Below are 20207 nucleotides of genomic sequence, written 5' to 3'. Positions count from 1 at the left end.
AGCATCTTACAGCAGATCTCCAGACATACATTAGGGTGTGCCCAGGCACACCCAGCACACCCTGTGCGCACGCCTATGGAGACAAGCACAAGGGACACTTTTCCCTGTCTGGCTGCCACAATGCCAGTCTGTGTCACTCTTCCTGTATCTTCCTCTCTCCCCTCTGTCTGTCCTCCTATGGTGTCTCTCCCGTCTAACCACATGGTCTACTCCCCAATCAAAGCTCTCCAGGGCTGCTATCCAATCATGTCCTTTCTTGGCTGTTAAGGGTCGGCTTCTTAGCTACAGCAGTAACCAATAGAGTCTCTCCTCTTTCTCTGTGAGCTATCAGTTTAGCCAGAAAATGCAATGCAATATTTCATAGAGCAATACTCTGCACGTATTACAGAGACAATACTAAGCCGGTGCTACAAACAGATATAGGTAAACACCTTTTCAATTGTATATTTATCAGATCATAAGACAAAAAATAAAAGGAGTGTGTTGTTAAGGTTTACGTGTATTTTAACATTTATTAACATCCATATTTTTGGACTAGAAATTATTTGCTTGTCTCATTGCCCACCTTCTTTTTTACTGCATCTCATCGACCATTGGGTTTTATGTTCATTGCTTTGGATTGGCTTCAATGATATTCACTGACTGTTCAGAAAGAATCAGTGGAAACAGAGGGACAGCAGTGCTCAGAAAAATAGAGCTGTGACAGGAGGACAGTGTCAGCCAGTGACTGCTGACTGGGGGACATTTTCTGGGTCACTTGTAATATCCTCTGTCAGCGTGTAATCACATCTAGGTTTGAAGGTAGAAAGCCCTGGAAGAAAAATGAACATAGCACAAATGGATAAAGAGAGGGTGCATGAAACCCAGCGGCATGGAGACGAACAGAAGAACTTAGAGAGCATTTTACACAGGTAAATTATTGGGGGTTAAGGGGAAAATAGATAACCAAAGGAAAGCAACAAAGTGATGGGGGGAAATAGTGCAATGAATATATTTTACATGTACAGCTATAGGAATATAATAACTGTAAGCAATACAGTATACTGGAACAGGCAGAGATGAGAAGACGCCAGAGTGAAAAAGAAATACATTATACAGGTAAAGGAAGAGAACATAGGAGTGTAATACAGTGTACAGGCAGAGAATAAAAGAGTGTAAGAAATACAATGTGCAGGAATAGACTACAGCAGTATAAAGTGTATTGTAGCTGTACTGTCTGCCCTCATGTTATAAAGCGCTGTGCAAACTGTTGGCACTATATAAATCCTGTATAATAATAATAAGCCCAATAGAGGGAGAGAATACAACAATGTAAGAAATACAGAGCACAAGTACATGACAAGAATACTGGAACGTAAGAAATACAGTGTACAGGTACAGGAAGAGAATACAGGAATGTAAGAAATACAGGAAGAAAATACAGGAATGTAAGAAATACAGTGTACAGGTACAGGAAGAGAATACAGGAATGTAAGAAATACAGGAAGAAAATACAGGAATGTAAGAAATACAGTGTACAGGTACAGGAAGAGAATACAGGAATGTAAGAAATACAGTGTACAGGTACAGGAAGAGAATACAGGAATGTAAGAAATACAGGAAGAAAATACAGGAATGTAAGAAATACAGTGTACAGGTACAGGAAGAGAATACAGGAATGTAAGAAATACAGGAAGAAAATACAGGAATGTAAGAAATACAGTGTACAGGTACAGGAAGAGAATACAGGAATGTAAGAAATACAGGAAGAAAATACAGGAATGTAAGAAATACAGTGTACAGGTACAGGAAGAGAATACAGGAATGTAAGAAATACAGTGTACAGGTACAGGAAGAGAATACAGGAATGTAAGAAATACAGGAAGAAAATACAGGAATGTAAGAAATACAGTGTACAGGTACAGGAAGAGAATACAGGAATGTAAGAAATACAGGAAGAAAATACAGGAATGTAAGAAATACAGTGTACAGGTACAGGAAGAGAATACAGGAATGTAAGAAATACAGGAAGAAAATACAGGAATGTAAGAAATACAGTGTACAGGTACAGGAAGAGAATACAGGAATGTAAGAAATACAGGAAGAGAATACAGGAATGTAAGAAATACAGGAAGAAAATACAGGAATGTAAGAAATACAGTGTACAGGTACAGGAAGAGAATACAGGAATGTAAGAAATACAGGAAGAAAATACAGGAATGTAAGAAATACAGTGTACAGGTACAGGAAGAGAATACAGGAATGTAAGAAATACAGTGTACAGGTACAGGAAGAGAATACAGGAATGTAAGAAATACAGGAAGAAAATACAGGAATGTAAGAAATACAGTGTAAAGGTACAGGAAGAGAATACAGGAATGTAAGAAATACAGGAAGAAAATACAGGAATGTAAGAAATACAGTGTACAGGTACAGGAAGAGAATACAGGAATGTAAGAAATACAGTGTACAGGTACAGGAAGAGAATACAGGAATGTAAGAAATACAGGAAGAAAATACAGGAATGTAAGAAATACAGTGTACAGGTACAGGAAGAGAATACAGGAATGTAAGAAATACAGGAAGAGAATACAGGAATGTAAGAAATACAGGAAGAAAATACAGGAATGTAAGAAATACAGTGTACAGGTACAGGAAGAGAATACAGGAATGTAAGAAATACAGGAAGAAAATACAGGAATGTAAGAAATACAGTGTACAGGTACAGGAAGAGAATACAGGAATGTAAGAAATACAGTGTACAGGTACAGGAAGAGAATACAGGAATGTAAGAAATACAGGAAGAAAATACAGGAATGTAAGAAATACAGTGTACAGGTACAGGAAGAGAATACAGGAATGTAAGAAATACAGGAAGAAAATACAGGAATGTAAGAAATACAGTGTACAGGTACAGGAAGAGAATACAGGAATGTAAGAAATACAGGAAGAAAATACAGGAATGTAAGAAATACAGTGTACAGGTACAGGAAGAGAATACAGGAATGTAAGAAATACAGGAAGAAAATACAGGAATGTAAGAAATACAGTGTACAGGTACAGGAAGAGAATACAGGAATGTAAGAAATACAGTGTACAGGTACAGGAAGAGAATACAGGAATGTAAGAAATACAGGAAGAAAATACAGGAATGTAAGAAATACAGTGTACAGGTACAGGAAGAGAATACAGGAATGTAAGAAATACAGGAAGAAAATACAGGAATGTAAGAAATACAGTGTACAGGTACAGGAAGAGAATACAGGAATGTAAGAAATACAGGAAGAGAATACAGGAATGTAAGAAATACAGGAAGAAAATACAGGAATGTAAGAAATACAGTGTACAGGTACAGGAAGAGAATACAGGAATGTAAGAAATACAGGAAGAAAATACAGGAATGTAAGAAATACAGTGTACAGGTACAGGAAGAGAATACAGGAATGTAAGAAATACAGTGTACAGGTACAGGAAGAGAATACAGGAATGTAAGAAATACAGGAAGAAAATACAGGAATGTAAGAAATACAGGAAGAAAATACAGGAATGTAAGAAATACAGTGTAAAGGTACAGGAAGAGAATACAGGAATGTAAGAAATACAGGAAGAAAATACAGGAATGTAAGAAATACAGTGTACAGGTACAGGAAGAGAATACAGGAATGTAAGAAATACAGTGTACAGGTACAGGAAGAGAATACAGGAATGTAAGAAATACAGGAAGAAAATACAGGAATGTAAGAAATACAGTGTACAGGTACAGGAAGAGAATACAGGAATGTAAGAAATACAGGAAGAGAATACAGGAATGTAAGAAATACAGGAAGAAAATACAGGAATGTAAGAAATACAGTGTAAAGGTACAGGAAGAGAATACAGGAATGTAAGAAATACAGGAAGAAAATACAGGAATGTAAGAAATACAGTGTACAGGTACAGGAAGAGAATACAGGAATGTAAGAAATACAGTGTACAGGTACAGGAAGAGAATACAGGAATGTAAGAAATACAGAGCACAAGTACAGGAAGAGAATACAGGAATGTAAAAATACAGTGTACAGGAAGAGAATACAGGAACGTAGTTGTTAGGTAATTTGGACAGGGTATAATCCCTGATCCTCATTAAATTAGTAGTTACAATGCCTGGCGGGTGTGGAGAGGTGACTCATTGTACATCTTGCGGCATGTATGCGTTCCTTGAACATCTGATTGAGGGTGAATACTGCTGTGAAAAATGTAAGTACATTGTTTCCCTGGAAGCCCAGGTTCTGAATCTGGGGAAACAACTGTCAGCACTGAGAAGTCCCTCCATAGTAAAGGAGAGCCAGGAACGTACATGAAAGGTGCCGGCAGGGGCCAGCACAGAGACAGGTGGAGACAAAGAGGTGACAGAGGAAAGAGTAGATGGGTGACAGTCAGGAAGGATAGAGGGGGAAGTGTCAGGGAGGCTGATCCAGGGCTGGAGCATCCCAATAAGTACGCTTCATTGAGTGACATTGGTGAAACAAGTCAGGGACCAGCACTGCTGGAGCTGAGGGGCTTTCCTAGCTGCCGGGAAAAGAAGTCCTCCAGTGAGAGTAGGGGGGAGCAAAGAGAAAGGAAAGACAGATTCTGGTGGTAGGGGACTCAATTCTTAGAAGGACAGAGAGGGCAATCTGTAACAACAACCTGAAGTGCCAAACTGTATGTTGTTCACCTGACGCTCGGGTTCGGCACAACACGGATCTGGTAGACAGATTACTGGAAGGGGCTGGGCAAGACCCAGCTGTCATGGTGCACGTTGGCAGATGGAGTGTCCTAAAGAACGATTTTAGGGAGCTAAATTGAGAAAAAGGACCTCCAAGGTAGTATTCTCAGGAATACTACCAGTACATTGAGCCACACCAGAAAGGCAGAGGGAGATTAGGGAAGTAAACAAGTGGCTGAAGAGTTGGTGTATTAAGGAGGGGTTTGGGTTCTGGAGGACTGGGCCAACTTCTCAAGAGATCACCGGTACTATAGAAGGGACAGACTGCAGCTAAATGAGGAGGGTGCAGATCAGCTGGGAGTGAAGATGGCCAAAAAGTTAGAGGGGTTTTTAAACTAGGTGACGGGGGAGGGCCCAGAGGTAGAGATAGTCAGCGCGGAACATATTCCAGAGGGTACTATTGGGGGCATTAGTGGTAGGTTGACTAAAGCACATACACCCAAGGTAAGTATAGTAAAAAATCCTAGTTGTAATCTCAGAACACCCAATAAGAGGATAGTATGCAACTGGTCTAAACTACGTGGCATGTTCACCAATGTTCACCAATGCTAGGAGCCTAGTGGACAAGATGGGTGAACTAGAGATACTGTTGTACAAGGAGGATTTGGATTTTGTTGGAATTTTAGAGACCTGGTTCAACAGCTCTCATGATTGGCTGGCAACCATTCAAGGGTATACCCTTTATCGCAGGGATAGAGAGGGTAAAAAAAACAGGAGGGGTATGCCTATATATCAAGAATAATGTACAAGTGAATGTGAGAGATGACATCACTAAGGGAGCTAGGAATTATCCAGACATAGACTGGGCGGAGGGAACCATGCATTCGTCTAAAGCTCGCCAGTTCCTAAATGTCTTGCAGGACAATTTCATGGTTCAGATGGTAGACGCACCAACTAGAAATAAAGCGTTACTGGATCTACTGATTACCAACAATACAGACCTGATCATGGATGTGGAAATACGGGGCAATTTAGAAAACAGCAATTACAGATCAATTGGTTTCAGTATAAATCATACGACTAGGAAACATAAGGGGAATACAAAGACACTGAATTTCAAAAGAGCCAACTTCCCTAAACTATCAACCTTGTTAGAAGGCATGAATTGGAATAAAATCTTAGGAACAAAGAACATGGAGGAGAGATGGGTTTGCTTTAGGAGCATATTAAATAAGGGCATTAGCCAATGCATCCCATTGGATAATACATTTAAAAGAGCGAACAAAAGTCCTGGATGGCTTAACTCCAATGTAAAAATGCATATAAAAGCAAAGGAGAAGGCCTTCAAAAAATAAGGTTGAGGGATCATCATCATCATTCAAACTTTATGAAGAATACAACAAGAAATGTAAGGGTGCAATTAAGGCAGCTAAGCTCGAACACGAAAGACACATAGAGGAGGAGAGTAAAAAAAATACCTATTCTTTAAGTATGTAAACAGTAAAAAAGAAAGGACAGACCATATTGGCCCCATAAAGCATGAGGAAGGATATCTTGGTTACAAAGGACAGGGAGATGGCGAAGGTATTGAATTTATTCTAGTCCTCAGTCTTCATGAGGGAATTGGAGGGCTTCTGTAACCAAAACTGCAGTGTTTATCCTTATGACACATCACAGGAAGCACCTCCATGGTTAACAGAGGACAGAATTAAAATTAAACTTGGGAAACTTAACATTAATAAATCACTGGGGCCAGATGACTTGCATCCGAGGTTACTTAGGGAACTCAGTCAAGTAATTGCCAGACCATTGTTCCTAATTTTTACTGACAGTCTATTGACTGGAATGGTACCAGGTGATTGGAGAAAAGCCAATGTAGCACCAATATTTAAAAAGGGCCCAAAATACATCCCTGGAAATTACAGACCAGTTAGCCTAACATTAATAGTATGCAAGCTCTTGGAGGGGATGATAAGGGGCTATATACAAGATTTTAGTAATGAAAACAGTATCATTAGCAGTAATCAGCATGGATTCATGAAGAATAGTTCTTGCCAAACCAATCTATTAACCTTCTATGAGAGGAAGACGTGGTGTATCTGGATTTTGCAAAACCATTTGACACAGTTCCCCATAAATGTTTACTGTATAAAATAAGGTCCATTGGACCATAGGGTGAGTACATGGATTGAAAACTGGCTACAAGGGTGAGTTCAGAAGGTGGTGCTAAATGGGGAGTACTCAGAATGGTCAGAGGTGGGTAGTGGGGTCCCCCAGGGTTCTGTGCTGGGACTAATCCTATTTATTTTGTTCATAAATGGCCTGGAGGATAGGATAAACAGTTCAATCTCTGTATTTGCGGACGATACTAAGCTAAGCAGGGCAATAACTTATCCGCAGGATGTGGAAACCTTGCAAAAAGATCTGAACAAACTACATGGCAAATGAGGTTTAATGTAGAAAAATGTAAAATAATGTTTTTGGGTGGCAAAAATATAAATGCAATCTACACACTGGGGGTAGAACCTCTGGGGGAATATAGGATGGAAAAGGACCTGGGGATCCTAGTAGATGATAGGCTCAGCAATGGCATGCAATACCAAGCTGCTGCTAACAAGGCAAACAGAATATTGGCAAGCATTAAAAAGGGGCTCAACTCCAGAGATAATTTTCCCGCTCTACAAGACTCTGGTCTGGCTGCACCTAGAGTATGCTGTCCAGTTCTGGGCACCAGTCTTCAGGAAGCATGTACTGGAAATGGAGCAAGTACAAAGAAGGGCAACTAAACTAATAAACGGTCTAGTGTATATTAGTTATGAGGAAAGGTTGCAAGCACTGAAGTTATTCTCTCTGGAGAACAGACACTTGAGATGGGATATGATTTCAATTTATAAATACCGTACTGGTGACCCCACAATAGGGATAAAACTTTTTTTGTGGAAGGGAGTTTAACAAGACTCGTGGCCACTCATTAAAATTAGAAGAAAAGAGGTTTAACCTTAAACTAAGTAGAGATTCTTTACTGTAGAGCGGCAAGTTTGTGGAATTCCCTTCCACAGGTGGTGGTCTCAGCAGGGGAGTGTCCAGGTAGAGAATACAGAGAATGTACAATGTACAGGTAGAGAATACAGGAATGTAAGAAATATGGTGTACAGGTACAGGAAGAGAATACAGAAATGTAAGAAATACAGTGTACAGTGTAAATTCTACAAAGATTCCCTTTGTAGAATTTATATGACGTTTTCATCTGTGCTATTCTCAAGGCCCTAACGAAGCGGTTTCGTCCGTGAAACACGTAGGCCACTTTTTGTATAAACCTGTTTGGAACCAGCACATCTCTGATTTCAAAATTTTAATCACTAAAGACTGTAATGTATTTTAAAATGTATCTTTTAGTCTAATAAAAATTTGTTTAATTTTGTATAAATATTCATTTTTTTGGGTTTTTTTCATACTCCTCCGAGACACAATCAGAGTCCCATTCTGTTCTAAAAGATTTTTTTTAAATGTATTACCATATTATATGTCAGTGTTCACCTTAACCAGAACAGCATATTTAAATATGTTCAATTGCCTGTTTACTGATTCATGCATTGTCTAACTTTCCTTGCCGTAATACTTCAAATTAATCTACTACCAAGTTGCTTGTGTTTTATTTTCTGCGTGTTATTATAGAATGGAAGCATACCAAGGTTTAATTTACACAGGTGTGTCAGTGGGGACCGAGTAGCCTAAACAGTCAAGGCAGAGAATGGGGACCCATCATACCTGCGGGGGTAGACCCCTCCTGTGGGGGTAGCACTACATAAGAATATAATGTATAGATAAACAATGATCTTACAAGGGGATAGAAGTCTAAGTGAAAGAAAGTACATGTCTGAACTAATTCAAAATGTCCCTCTGTATTTTTTACAACCATTTGTTTTTTTTTTATTTTAAAGGTATCATGGGATCTCGTCATGTGCCTGCTCGCACAGTGTTATTTGAGAGGGAAAAAAATGGAGTCACATATCGCATACCCGCCCTACTTTACATCCCTCGCTGGTCAACGTTCTTGGCTTTTGCAGAAGAGAGGTTGAGTGTGGATGATGCTCATGCCAATCTGCTAGTACTGCGCCGGGGTACTTTTTACCATAACTATGTGGAGGTCAGATAGACAGTTGATACATTTACATTGCTAGAGTCATCTTAAATTAGATTTTTATAGTTTGGTAGATAATACAATGCTCTGATGTATGCAGTACACCATTAAATAGGAAGCTTCAGCAAATACATAATACATGTTTTAATTATTTTATGTATTCCTTTACATGTCATGAAGTCTTAACGATTCAGCTAGTATTAAAAATAGCTATATTTAAAATTTGATTTTACTTACACATAAATTGAAAGTTGTAATCATGCATGTAGGTAGTGGGAGTAGCTGCTTTGTACACTGATAGACATGAGGGAGAGGAACTTATGTGGGCTTCTAGGAGGAAGGCTCATCAAGATGTAAGAGACAGAGCAGTGGTCTGGGGATTGTGGTTGGACACCTGCAGGTTCGAAAGGAGTGGCGTCACCCTTTATATCAGTGTTTCTCCACCAGGCTTCTGTGAGAGCTAGGGTCTAGTGGGGAGCCAAGTGGAAAAGTGAAACATAGATAAAAAGACACAGGGCTTTTTTTCTCAGAGAATAGGTGCAGGAACTCACCCTCTTTGTCCAAATCTCCGCCCCAACCACGCCCAAACTCTGCCCCAATCACGCCCAAACCCCACCCCGAGCCACCCCTTCCTTAGAAGGAGAAAATGACAGCGGCACCAAAACATTGTAATGCGTTAAAGAGGAGTTTCACCCAAAAGTGGAACTTTCGCTTTAAGGAAAGGTGACCCCCTGACATGCTACATTTGACATGTCATTTTTTTAGAGGGTTCCAACTCTCACTTCCTCCCGGGGCACAACAACGCCAGAAGGGAGATTACCTCTACCCCCTCCCTCTCTGCAATCATCTGGGACACATCACAGGTCCTAGATGATTGCTCGGTCAGTCACAGTGTGCAACGCAGGGTGCACATGCGCTGTGCGTGTCCGGCTGTGAAGCCACAGTCGGGTGTCCACAGTAACAATGCCGGCACCGCAGAGATCAGGGGGAGACGAGCGGGGCTTCGTTTCCCCACAACGCTAGACCCTGGGACAGGTAAGTGTTTCTCATCATAAAATACCCCCAGCTCCCCTCTCATCACAAATCCTCCCAACTCCCCTCTCATCACAAATCCCCCCAGCTCCCCTCTCTGCACAGTGCTCTCCCCTCTGCTAAACACACACACAAACTTTACCTCTCTGCACATATTTCCCCTCCCCTACAGACTTTCACAGTGCACTCCTCTCTGAATGAACTCTCTGCAAAGTTCTCCCTCATTTTCACAGTGACAGATCCCTCATCTCTTCTGCCATCACCACTCTCCATGGTGCTCTCCCTACTGTAGCACCGAGCTGTAGAGGTGTTTCAGGGCTCCTCGGCTCTGTGCTACAAAGTAGCAGTAGGCAGGGATGGAAGCTTCCTCCCAAATCACTGCAGCAGCTGATGGTTGGGATCTGCAGCACTCACCAGTGATCGAGGGCAGCAGCCCTGAGTACCCAGCACTAGCACAGAGAAGCCAGTAGAGGAAGTGTGCTGTGCAGAAAACTTCCTCTACTGGCTTCAGGATTAAATTACAGTCTGGAGTGGAGAGGAGAGGGCTGGATCGCAGTTCCGGTGTGTTCTGGCTGAAAAAAAGCCCTGTGGGTTCCTTCTGAATTGGGCCTTTTCTGCCTCTCTGATAAGTTCCCAACAACACCAATGATCTTTTTAGCTATCTGTAAGGAGGTAATTCTTCCCAATGACCACAAGTGTAAGGACCATTCTTCCCCCTGACCATCACTAATGTATCATGAGTTGTAGATTTCAAATTTTTAGCAGGGGTTCCCCAAGACTGGAGAACTATTTCATGGGTTCCTCTTTGTTGAAAAGGTTGAGAAAGGCTGCTCTAGACTGACCACAGCAACTTTGCTCTTGCTAGAAACTTGCCACACATATTTGCTACAAATTGGAAAAGTGTCAACTAGAACTTGTGCTTCAAGTGCTCTGCAAGTGTACAAATTGCCAGTAAATATGTGCAGCAAGTTAACAGACTTACAATTCTTGCCATCTGGGTTGTCCATGACATAGTACCTTGTCTCCTTTCCCTGAACAATGGCCTGCAGCTGAGGCACTCCAAGTTTATTGTCATAAAAGGTTGAATAATGTTGTACTAAATATGTTACAAAGCTAGTAATAATTATGCCGCGTACACACAGGCGGACTGTATGGCCTACTTAGTCCGCCGAAACACATTTCAGCGGACAGTCCGCTCGTTGTGGGCTTCAGCGGACTTTTTCAGCGTGCAGTCTGGCGTACTAAGTATTTCGGATTTTTCGAAATTCTGTCCGTCATACTTTGGTTTCAGCGGACAATCCGCTCGTGAGTAGGCTAGTTCGACGGACTAAGAATGGCGCATGCTCAGAAAGGATTTACACGGCGGAAGGGTGCATTGCTGTGTATTGGACTTCCTATTTCTAGTCCCGTCGTACGTGCTGTACATGTCATCGCGCAAGCTTTCGACGGACTGTTTGTGCATCCGTGTGTGGTCAAGTCCGTTCATTCGAAAGTATGACGGACTGTCCGTCGGATTGTATGACGGACTATGTAGGCCATACAGTCCGCCCGTGTGTACGCGGCTTTAGATAATTTATTTAAATAACAATATACAATGACATAAAGACAGTGAATTAAATATTCCTGCAGTGGGAGGACATGATTGCAGTGGACAGAGCCCGTCTGCCCGGACATCGCTCAATGAATCCATGCCCAATCTATGATGAATTCACAGGGCAGACCTTCCTTTTCTTCGTTGCTGTCCTTGGCAGTACAACAGAATCCTACCAGATCATCACGGGGCAGAACCTGGCACGGCTGTGCTACGTAACAAGCTCTGACCAAGGTAGAAGCTGGAGTGATGTCACAGATCTAACTCACAAGGTGATTGGGGAATCCTTAAAAGGTACAAAACAGAAATCATGTGTCAATACAACAAATACTTTGAGCAGCATCAGACATTTACCAAGATGTGACGTTTTAAATGTTGAATTCCAGGCCAATAGCTAAATCCACAGATAAAGGAGCCATTTTACCTGCCAAATGATTTTTATTTTTGTTAATCCAGTTATGAGAGCTACATAACTGCCAGGGCAGAAGACCTGATTTTCTGCTGCACAGATATTGTCCTCCCCCCACCCTTTGGACAGTGAAATGAGAAATAGCAAATTGATGAGCTCATCTCTCTGTCACTATGTTCTCTTCTCCTCTTAGCATGCTCCTTGTTAGTATTGCAGCACAATTTCTCTGAGCTCTGTTGTACATGGGATTACAAGAGGACAATGCCAAGGTAAAATTAGGTACTTACATAGGCTGCATTTAAAAATACATTTCATTGTGTGTTATTAAATATAGACCTATAATAATTTGTGTCAATAAATGTGCCTGAAGTACAGCTTTAAAGAGAAATACTTCAGAATATGAGGAAAACAGGGACCTTACTTTCCATATACAATGATAACCAAAGTGCCCTATAGAATCCAAGTAGCTATAACTGCAAACATGTGTAGCACCCTCTAGTGTGCTACTAGTGTCAAAATGGGTAAAAGCATATTCTGGCTCATGGTTAAACCCTATGAGTCTGTAATTGGGTCATCGGGGTTACTAGAGTTCAGGGCAGCATGACTCACACAGGCAGCTCTCTGGTGCCTCCCCCTGGTTCTGGAATGTTGAAGAATGTTCTGAAAGCTACAGGGCGGTGCTAGGAGGGTTGTCCTGCATATTTAAGGGCCCTTGGCCAATCCCCAGGAGGTGGGGCTGGCAGGGAACTAAGTGAGCCCTTAAATAGAAATGAGTTGTGCTAGACAGGGGAGTTGGGTAGAAGATGGAGATGCATAGCAGTGTGCTTAAGTCTTCTATAGCCTTGCCCTGGGAGATCTCCAGAGAGTCAGTCAGACTTGTGAAGAGTGTCAGTGGGGTAGACTGGTGAAGTGAAGCAGCCAGGTAGGCTTGTGAAGAGGCAGCCAGGTGGGCTAGTATTTCCTGCAGTAGTAGAGCTGGGACCAGTGTCTACAGCGAAGTTGGAGGTACTCCAGGATGCAGTGCATAACACATTGTGCTACTTTCTAGAGGAACTAATAGTTCCTAGCCCGTAAGGGGCTGTTGCTAATCTAACAGAAACGGTTAGCCTGTACAGAGGAATCCATTGGAGCTGTACAGAAGAATCAGTTGGACTTGTATATAGGGAGGAAGTTGTCCCTGGTTTTGCCACTTACAAGTTGGGCATACCATAAATCCTATCCACATCCAAGTTATTACCTCCTAATAAAAACACAAAAAACTGTTCACTGTGTCTGGATGAAAGCGGAAAATGTTAGGTGCTCAGGTGTGCAGCAGTGGGGAACCCTGTCATCTGCAACCCCTACAGGGTAGTGCTACACACAGGGGCATTGCTAGGTGCCAAAAAGACCAGGGGTTTCAGCCCGAAGTCCAAGGCCGGCAACGGCGTAGGGGGGAGGGGGAGGGGGTGGCGGTGGGGTACATGGTGTTGTGTGTATGTGGCGCAGGCTTTTTTTTTGGCTGGGTGGGGTTGTGTGGCGGGGGGTAAGCTCATTTGCTGGTTGCTGCCTGGCTTACCAGTGCCCATCAAGGCTGACCACTAAACTCACTTGCCTGACACACTGACCATTACACTGACTTACCTGACATACATTCATATATATATATATATATATATATATATATATATATATATATATATATATATATATATATATTGATCTACCTAACCTACATACACTGATCTACATACGGTACACTGACCTACCTATACTGACCTAACTGACATACATACATACATACACTGATCTACCTACACTGACCTACCTACATTGACCTACCTGACCTACATACACTGACCTACTTACACTGTCCTACCTACATTGATCTACCTGACCTACATACACTGACCTACCTACACTTATCTACTTGACCTGCCTACACTGATCTACTTGACCTACATACACTGATCGACATACACTGACCTACCTGACCTACATACACTGATCCACTTACACTGATCTACATACATTGACCTATCTGACCTACATACACAGACCTACATAAACTGATCTACCTGACCTACCTACACTAACCTAACCTGACCAGGACGTCTTCATGTGTCCTGCAGCAGCTCAGCTCAGCCCATCATCACAGCAGGTAGGCAGCCAGGAGGAGGACTGAGGAGGACCGAGGAGGAGGATGAGGGAGGAGGACGACCAAGCGAGCAGGTATGTGGTGCAGCGGTCGCATTGTAATTCCCGCCTTCTGGAGCCTGCAGCACCTATGATGGACATTACACGTCCCGCAGTCTCGGCATTGGACCAGTGGGACGTCCATCATAGGCGCCGCAGGCTCCACCAGGAGGCGGGACCTACTATGATACTCGGCCGCACTTGGCCGTGCTTGGCAGCTCGGGGCTAAATAGAATGCTGCATTTTTTCTGTCCCCTGCTCAGACACTCGGGGCTATTGAGCCCACATTCGGGGCTCCAGCCTCAATACCCCCTATTAACGACGCCTATGGCTACATATGCATCAGGAGATTGTTGAGTCTATGGACATTCCACAAAAGATGAGTAGAGACTGCAGGCATGCTACATGAGATGGCCTGGGAGTGTAGACATGTTGCATGAGATAATTAAATACTCTGAACATGCTATTGGAGTTCTTGTTGTTGCATCAGGAGACAGCCTAGCCGTGGCTGAAGGAAAGAAAATTGCATAATGCATGACCTTACTTACTCTTTGTGTGTACACCCATCCAGAGCCTTTGCTGAGCTCTCAAACTTCCATTTTCTTCCTGCATGTTCACCACCTCCCACTCCTACCTCCAGGGATTCTCTTGTGCTGCATCCTTTCTGTGGAACTTCATAGTCTATCTGAGTGGGCATTCAGCAAACACATCTTGAAACTCATCTTTTCTGAAATTAACATACCTTTGATTTCCTTTCCCATTATCCCATTTTATCCTATCAATTTATCCCATCACAACATTGCCAACTACAATACAGCTACTGCTGCCAATGGCTCCCACTGCTGCCTCTGTGAGCAGAGAGAGAGGGGAGAGCTGCTGCATATGGGCACAGCGCTGGATTGAGATCAGGCTCGGGTAAGTATACAGGGGGGAAAGGGGGTGATACAAATACAGGGACAATTTCTATCCTAATACAGGGAATGCATTAAGGTAAAAAATGTCTATCCTTTAGAACCACTGGATGGATATTACTGTATAATGAATGAAATGAATATGAATTTGCAGCACATTATCACTGCACTATAATGCATAACATTAATATGTTTGAGTATTCTGTTTTTCTCAGAGTGGGCCACCTTTGCTTTGGGACCAGGACATGGTATCCAGCTAAAATCTGGTCGTCTCCTTGTTCCTGCTTACACTTATCATATCAACTGCCGAGATTGCTTTGGCAAGCTCTGCCGCACTACACCAAAAGCCTTTGCATTTCGTAGTGACGACCATGGAAAATCTTGGAAAGTTGGAGAACTTATCCCAAACCTGCACTCAGTGGAATGCCAACTGGTGTCAGTGGATGAAGAAGATGGAAGTAACATCCTGTACTGCAATGCCAGAAGCTCTTTAGGATTCCGAGTACAAGCTCTGAGCTCTGATGGAGGCATTGTCTTCCAATCTGGACAGTTGATTGAGAAGTTGGCTGAAACACTTAATGGGTGTCATGGCAGTGTCATTGGTTTCCCAGCTCCTCTGTGCTTTTTATCAAGACAAAATATCAAAAATCCAGTTTGCTGCCAGGCTGAGGGCTCACTGGTGTTAACTAAACTGTCAGATGTAAAACAATGGAACACAAAAGGTCTTCAAGCACAGGACAACATAAATACATTTAAAAATAATCTACAACAATGGCAATTCTGCGGTGGAAGTGGTGTCTGTAACTTGGCTTGTCACACTATATGGGAGGATGTTTGCAAAGACAACTGGTATGCTAGCATGGGAGTACCAAACAAGTTAAAGTTAAAGTACAAGATGTATCACAAGACTGGGCAAACGTTTCAAACACCTACATGGGTGCTGTACTCCCATCCTACCAGTACACACTCACGGTTAAACCTAGGAGTCTACCTCAGCCCCTATCCTAGGGATGCCGATAGCTGGAGAGGACCCTGGGTCATCTATGAGGGACCCAGTGCCTACTCCGACTTATCATATATAGAGCTGCCTTCTGGTGAAGATGGATCTGTGGGGTTACCTCCCATAGTTGCATTTGCCTGTCTCTATGAAAATGGTTTAAAATCTCCTTATGAGCAGATATCTTTCAGTATCTTCACCTTGTATGAGGTCATCCAGAACCTGCCACTTAAACCCAATGTTCTCCATCATCCTATGAACAAAGACAAAAAGAAAGGGAATTGTAAAACTTCATAAAAGAATACAAACAAGCTAACTTTAATATTGTGTGCCTTTTGTCTGTAACTATTTGCCATTCAGCTCATATATATGAAGAATAAAATTTTAAAGAAGTTACATTAATATTTGATGGTTTACAGTTCACTTTTTAACCACCTGTTTCTTGCACGTGTAGCACTATTCGTAACTAGACTACCATAATTTGAAGGAGTGCTGATCTTTAGATCGCTAACAAATACATTATGAACACTTTAATGCAAATGGCATAATAGGAAGGAGGGTACAGTTCAGATCAGGATATACCAACAGTACAATGGAGCTCATACTCTAGACTGCGCCTCAATCCTTTGTATATTTCTTCCAATAATCTCTTATGGTTACCTTCAGAATCACAGACTGTGATGACTGGACTTCTGCAGAGCTTAGCCTCCCTAGCAATTAAGGTTCAAGTGATATCTCAGTCTTCACTCAGACAGCAAGGTAGGGTTGATGTATAACTTCCAACTCAGCCAAACCTAACCACATGTCTATACGTGGGGGCAGTTGCAGTTTGTTTCCCCAAAGCCTTATACTCTTTTCTTCTAGCTGCCAACACCTTAGGGTTCCTCTCAGGAAGGAATATGCCTGCATCCTCATATGTGCCTAGGCCCAGAGCCTAGGAGAGTTTGACCTCCAAGGTGACATCCTTATAAGCCAGGTAGTGGCTCAGATATTAATAGGAGAATTAAAGACAAAACTTTTTTTCCATTTTGGGGGGTTATAACCTAGGGTGACCAGATGTCCCCAGTTGCCAGGTACAGTCCCTGATTTAGGGGTGTGTCCCTGCCTAAAAGGTGTCCCTTAATTAGCCTCCGCCTATATGATAACATATGCAGCTTATGATCAGTGTATTTTGACAGTGGCAGGTATCATGTTTTTCAGCACACCTGGATTCCCAAAGCAGTATAGTTTACTCCTGTACAGGTCATATAGGGGACTCAGTGATTTTTTTTCCCTACATTAAATCAACCCACATGATATATTGAAATAATGCCATGAATAAAAGGACATTTTAAGAAGTGTATCCCATTTTAAAATTAGGTTATTAAAACTGGATTTTAAATTTTTCCTGTACTAGCAAAAACTTATCTGGACTTATAGTACACATTTATAAGGGTTGTGTCCTGGGAGCCCCTAAAACTGGACACTTTATTGTGCAATTACCAATTTCCTATTAGAAAGCTGGCACACTAGCATCTCATAGCAGGCAAGGGGACTGCAGAAGCCTGAATAAGCTTTTTTTTTTAAATTTACTTACAATACAAACCTTTTTTCGGTCACAATTTCCAACAAGCATGCCTAAGAATGAATTCACCAACTGAGAGAGGCACAGGACAAGCTGAAATGTGTTAATTAGACACAGGGATATTAAGAAATGGGAGTTCCAGGTCTCTATATCTGGTGGTTCAATGCAAGCTGTCTTCCTGGTGGAGATGTTGGGTAAGGAGACTGATGTGCTGCAAAACATTAGTTATACAGCTGTAAATGGAAAGAACTAATGCAAATCGTAATATTTTACATAATTAACTAGCATTAAGGTAGCATAAGTATTAGCTCAGTGGTTAGCAGTCTAGTGACTCTAAACTATAAATATAAGTATATAATGTCTTTGCAGGTAGTTAAGTAACTAAGTTGTTTTAAAGCTCAGTTAAAGTCTTACATCTTTTAAAAAATTTTACAGTCCCGCACCCCTGCAATTTATAAATTATAACTATTAATTGCTTGGAAATACCTTAAAATTACCCTTTCTCGCAGTGAAAAGTAACAGCCACATGCCTTACACAAACTTGAATTCCGGAGCAGCTGTCCCTGAATGCCTACTCTGGAGAGCACTCCTACTACATTTAGAGCCTATTGGACTTGTGAGAACCAGCTTCAAATGATAGTGCATTACGAACATAGCCACTCTCCTCCATCTTCCTTTTAGGGCTTTTCTTGCCCACTTTTATTAAAACGCAGGTCAAGAATATCATGGATTTCCCGCACGTGGTTTTTCCAGCATTTCTCTGGCACAAAATTAAACGCACTGTAAATCAGCATCCCGACTTATACTTACAGTTTCCCCATACTGGCTTCAAGCTTTGAGGCCCTTTTTCTGTCTCTTCCAGACAGTCTTCCCACAAAACTCTATGCATGTATCTAGCATTTCCCTGCTGCACTGTCTCCCACCTGTCTTCTAGGTGGATTCCATCTGACTCTGGGCAGAGACCTGGAGCCATGAACCCTAGTCCTGTTTCTAATAGATGTTACAATAGATGGTACAAACAAACAGCAACTGACCCAACCTATAACTGGCCTTGACAGCAAGGAGCACATGCTGCCTGCCCCTCTGGTGGTGCTGGAGTCCATGCATGACAGCTGTTTGTGCTGGCCTTGTCGCTGCTTCTGCAGCTTACACATGTATTTGCAAATGTGTGCAAACTTAACCCTTGTTTTTAACACAAACTGTTAGACAGGACAATTTGGTTTGTTGTATGCTGGCTGGTAAGTTGAGCTGGGAATTTTTGTTTTCTAATAGAGACACCTACTCAATTATTGTGCTGTCACCAACCCAAGATTGAGGTCCCAAACTAGCTTTTACCAACTGTGGAGGAAACGGGAAAAAACAGTTTCCTCTGAATGCCACACACACCCTGGAGCCCCTTAACTTGCCTGGGTTAACAGTTCCAACTCCCATGACAAATCACACCCCATTTCCGACAATGGAACCATTCATATCGCCGTGACTCATGTCGCAGTGATTATGAAAAAGGTTCCTGCACGGCTTTTTACCGAATTCATTGCGACTTGCATAAACTTCTGTTAAATGAAGCCACAATGGTTTGAACCAGGTCTTAGAGCAGAAGTATGCCCAAACCAAATTACATTTAGTGTTCTAAAGCACAGAGCACCCCCCGCCTACCCCCACCTCCGCCTGCTGGTAGACTGTATCAGAGCACTGGGCTCTGTGTAAACAGAGCAGCCATGTGAGCTGCAGCCTATGTGTGTCTACCCACTTGCCCCCTTGCTCCTTGCCCACCCCCACCCCCCCGGCAACATTAGTACTTGAGCTAATCAGGCTGGGAGAGAACTTGCTATGCATCAAAATGGATTCTGGTAACTATGGTTCTTACCCAAATGAACAGGGAAAGGCAAGCAGGACTTCTGAGGTATCAAGAGAATATAACTATCAATCAAGTAGAGAAATACAGTTTTTTATTAAACACAATTCCTTTAAAATATCAGTGAATGTTACACAAATCACGTAACAATTCTATTAACATGATATGACAGAGGGACAGCAAGGTGTGCTCAGTCAAGGTGCAGCAAATACTACCTGCTGTGCCCTTGTCAGATATCCTAACCAATAGATCACCCCCTTTAATTAGGGACGGAAGACTAAATTGGTTCTATTCTATTATTTACACCTGAACTAAATCTTTGTCTTATTGTCTATCAATCAATATTTATTCTCTATTTAGAATTAATATGTTTTTTAAAACTTACATTTGAATTCTCCCTTTTAGAAAATGTACCCTCTCCCTTTGGTTGAATAAGGTCTCCCCTCTCTGTAAATCCAGGCTCCAATCTAGGAATTAGAAGTTTATATTTCATGAACACAAGCATCCGGTAGGCATGCATCTTCAGCTCATCATTATTTCGTTTTGTATATGTTTTTTTTTTTAATGTATATAACTATGATTCATGATATGTCATGAGATTTTTTTCATTTCAATTTTCAAGTACAATTATTCACGATTGTTGTTTCTTTTGTAGTATTTATAACTTCATACTTTCAACACTTTCAAAAGCTCCTGAGGAAGCTCTTATGAGCAGAATATGTAGAGTAAGAAGTGGTTGTACATGTTAATGGAATTGATACGTGATTTGTGTAAACATTCACTGATATTTTAAAGCAATTGTGTTTAACCACTTGCCGCCCGCCCTATAGGCAATTGACGGCGGCAAAGTGGTTGCATAATCCTGACCG

At 41.8% G+C, this 20207-nt stretch overlaps 2 protein-coding genes across 3 annotated transcripts in view; one reads left to right on the top strand and one right to left on the bottom strand.

The window, feature by feature from the left end:
• The first annotated feature begins 779 nt into the window (after positions 1-779).
• Positions 780-16323, top strand: LOC143988757 (sialidase-4-like). 2 transcript variants are annotated; one of them, XM_077488587.1, is made up of 4 exons: positions 780-911; positions 8608-8813; positions 11469-11724; positions 15138-16323. In XM_077488587.1, the coding sequence occupies exons 2-4, from the start codon at positions 8613-8615 to the stop codon at positions 16214-16216; spliced, it is 1536 nt and encodes a 511-aa protein (XP_077344713.1). In that variant the 5' UTR covers positions 780-911; positions 8608-8612; the 3' UTR covers positions 16217-16323. The 2 variants fall into 2 exon arrangements, with proteins under 2 accessions (XP_077344713.1, XP_077344714.1); XM_077488588.1 differs by lacking the exon at positions 780-911 and having other exon boundaries at positions 8653-8787.
• Positions 11696-20207, bottom strand: part of TM4SF19 (transmembrane 4 L six family member 19) — a 49734-nt gene continuing 41222 nt past the window's right edge. The window contains exons 4-5 of the mRNA XM_077488589.1: positions 17505-17694; positions 11696-11716 (exon numbers count right to left, since the gene is read on the bottom strand). Of these exons, the coding sequence (XP_077344715.1) occupies positions 11696-11716; positions 17505-17694 (211 nt within the window). The remainder of the gene's footprint in view (positions 11717-17504; positions 17695-20207) is intronic.

This window comes from Lithobates pipiens, unplaced genomic scaffold, assembly GCF_037356315.1.
Source record: "Lithobates pipiens isolate NorthernLeopardFrog02 unplaced genomic scaffold, aLitPip1_a1.2 Scaffold_18, whole genome shotgun sequence".
Taxonomy (NCBI): Eukaryota; Metazoa; Chordata; class Amphibia; order Anura; family Ranidae; genus Lithobates; species Lithobates pipiens.
The sequence above is the reverse complement of the archived record's forward strand: the minus strand, read 5'-3'. Positions and strand labels throughout refer to the sequence as shown.